Genomic DNA, 3,197 nt, shown 5'->3' with positions numbered 1-3,197 from the left:
ATTTTACAAGCGCGTGCTATTACCGGTAGTCGTTGATACAATTGACGCTATTTTCGGACACTTCAATTTTCGACTCTAAGTTTTCGGACACCTGTAATTTGTGAATATTTTTCGTATCTAAGTTTTCGGACATGAAAAAAATAATTATTTTTAAGTGTCTGAAAACATAGAGTTATTACGGGGGGGGGGGGGGTATATGGTGTTCATAATTTGCCCTCGATATACTCGCAGTTTTAATGCTTGAGCCGGTGACAACTTATGACATCGTTTTATCCGATATTGTTAGAACATAGAAGACGATGCTTATGGCTGTAAGCATCACGCACATCTGCATGTACCAAAATATATACGAAAACGATTGTTCATTCATGATTTAGTAAATATGTGTTTGTATACTAGTATTTTTTAATATATGGTTCTTTGTGCTTTTTTTCATGCGTAGACCAATGTCGATCTTTGAATTAATACTTGTTCTTATACTTCAGCAAGCACGTGTGTGAATCTAGAGAGTACTGACTTCCGTTGTGCCGATCTCGATGAGTTCCACTTTTGTTCTAATGTGAACTCCGCCATGCACTCCATCGCGAAGGAAAAGTGCTCGCTTCACTGCGGCTTCTGTGGTTTAAATGGCGTTGTTACTTCGGCTACCACGAAAACCCATCTACCAACGGATATTGCGACAGCGTCCACAAAAGGTGATATAACGCTGTACGTTTATTCGAATAGATCTTGTGTTGCACGTTGTTCTTTGATGATGAATAATCATTACAGTTTGAAAAAAGTGAATATTTGTTAACTGTTGACCTTTAAGTAACGCACATGTTGCCGAAAGAAAAAAAACATGTATAGTTTAACCAACATAAAATTGATTTAATAACTATGGTTATACATACTTATTTCAAAAATGAAAAACAAAAAGAGATGCAAACACTCAACCACAACGCCACGCTGGCGTCGAAGGTAGAGGTCAGCAGTAAATGTCTGCTGCACTCAATAATTAATAAACAGCTATACGACCCTTTATTATTGTATTTGTTTTAATATTTGATTATCTACAAACGAACATATTCTTTTGATATTTTTATTAGTCAGAGCTGTTTCATAGATTAACTTGTCGAACTTCTATATCCAAAAGTATATATCTATATACACGCAAACAAGGCAAAACATCAGCATTAATCTTTTCACACTGCAGAAACTTCGACGCTCGGCAACGTTGACATTACCGTCAACATGGGGACCGCCTTTACCCTTGGTGTAGACAGCACTGGTTCAGGTGCCTGTGAAGACATAGAGGATAGCCATTTCCAGTGTAGCTACTGGAAGGCTCTTGGATACTGCGCACCGGAAACCGTGCCTGGATACCAGGTTTCCCTACTGCAGTGCAGGAAAACGTGCGACCTTTGTGATGTGTGATGACCTTATAGGTATAGGTCTTTCAAGAATGTTTATCACAGGTCGTCGTGGTGTAATGGATATGGTGTCCGCCTAGCGACCGGGAGGTCACGGGTTCGATCCCCACCGTTGGAGCGTTCTTTAGATTTCCCCCAAGACACCAAGTACTGGTTCTAGGCCCAGGAAACGGACTCGAGAGCGTTTATATAAGCCTAAGGCTTTCGAGGCAATCGAGCTGAAATATAAATAGGTTTAAACTAAAGAATGTTTATAAAACACATTAAACAAAATTATCAGATGTTGCTAAGTTACTTACTTTCATTCTATGGATCGTTAAAGGAACATCTAGATATAAACAACACGAGTATTCAAGTATTTAATATTGTTTTAAGTTATTTGTCTAAAGATGTGAACTAAATAAATTTTGTTAGAAACCCTGTGATATATTCACACTGACAAAAATATATATTTATATTTAACTGACGAATTGATTGCAAAATGTCATCAACTGCAAAAAACACAACATTACTCACACCGCGCTTTCTTTTCGTTTGATTTACCATAGTTTATCGATAAACAAAAACCTTCTTAGGTCAATTCTTACTCCAAATGCGATGTGATTTGCAAATGATGCAATTGTTTTCAGTGGAGTGGTGTACATACACACTCGATTCAAGATTATCAATGAACACAACATTATCAAGGACACTGTTTACACAAAATCGAAGTTACTTGCACATTTTGCAATAAAGGAATAAATCAGGTTGAGGCAAAATTTAACTGTGTCTCTTATGCGATACTGCGAAAATCAAATGGTCAATGCTCGTGTTTTGTTGTTTATTTTCACGATTCATAATCAATTGAATATTGTCGAGTGATATATCATGTTTTGCGTTTATTGCGTTGACTATAGTGTGTTGCATTTAAAGAGCATACTCCGTGTGAAGTTGTAGTTGGTGTAATGTTTTTAATTATTGCCAACATTAAAAGGATCTTTATGTTTGGCGAAGGATTGATGGATGGATGGATACACTTAAACATTGTGTTTAGACATACAATAGTATGATGTCATTTTCTATATATTTATACAGAACTGTGAAAAATATGCTTGGTGTTAATTTGTTTCATTATATTTTTAAATAATTAAATAATTGTCAAAAAGTTTCATATTGCTTTCAGATTGCACAACGCTACGAAGAATATAACAAGTTGCAGATCCAATGAACAGTTGTATGTAGCAAAATAAAAATCTTTAATTTCAAGTGTCTTGGTCTTTTATACTGTAGCAAATTATTTGAGCCATACTTATAATGCATAGAGTACAGCTGATCAACTAAATGAAACATGCATAAATACAACATAGAACCAAATGAAACGTGCATAAATGAATACTTTATTATATTTTACTTCATGAAAAAACAAACACATAGCACCAAATGTCCTTTACAATTATGGCGGCCATATCAAACACATATACATATACCTTTTAAGCTACGGCTAACGCATAGAAACACGCGACTTAAGTAGTTGGTTGGTTAAGTAAGCAATTGACAAGGAACATTTAACCTGGCAATCCGGATTTCATAAATGTTATACAAAGAAATTGCGTAAAACATATCTAAACCGAACCTGATATTGCCATTTACGTCTTATCTTTGAGACACAATTATTTCGTTGATAATTTATAAATTCAGCATGAGTGAATATCTTCTCTTTTCTCAAGGGGAATTAATTTTATTCTGCGATGTCTTTTACAGCCAATCTTCTTGTTTTAATTTGACAGGGTTTCTGGTATATGTTTT

At 35.3% G+C, this 3,197-nt stretch overlaps 1 protein-coding gene across 4 annotated transcripts in view; it reads left to right on the top strand.

Annotated features, from left to right (window-relative positions):
* Nucleotides 1-2,657, top strand: part of LOC127856143 (T-cell immunoglobulin and mucin domain-containing protein 2-like) — a 77,599-nt gene extending 74,942 nt beyond the window's left edge. For 3 of the 4 annotated variants that reach the window (XM_052392177.1, XM_052392174.1, XM_052392173.1), the window contains exons 6-8: nucleotides 486-695; nucleotides 1,196-1,427; nucleotides 2,575-2,657. In XM_052392177.1, the coding sequence (XP_052248137.1) occupies nucleotides 486-695; nucleotides 1,196-1,416 (431 nt within the window). In that variant the 3' untranslated portion in view covers nucleotides 1,417-1,427; nucleotides 2,575-2,657. The remainder of the gene's footprint in view (nucleotides 1-485; nucleotides 696-1,195; nucleotides 1,428-2,574) is intronic. The other variant, XM_052392176.1, reaches the window with a different exon arrangement.
* Nucleotides 2,658-3,197: the final 540 nt, after the last annotated feature.

This window comes from Dreissena polymorpha, chromosome 13 (genome assembly GCF_020536995.1).
Source record: "Dreissena polymorpha isolate Duluth1 chromosome 13, UMN_Dpol_1.0, whole genome shotgun sequence".
Classification (NCBI taxonomy): Eukaryota; Metazoa; Mollusca; class Bivalvia; order Myida; family Dreissenidae; genus Dreissena; species Dreissena polymorpha.
Note: the sequence above shows the minus strand (reverse complement) of the source record. Positions and strands in the feature narration are given on the sequence as shown.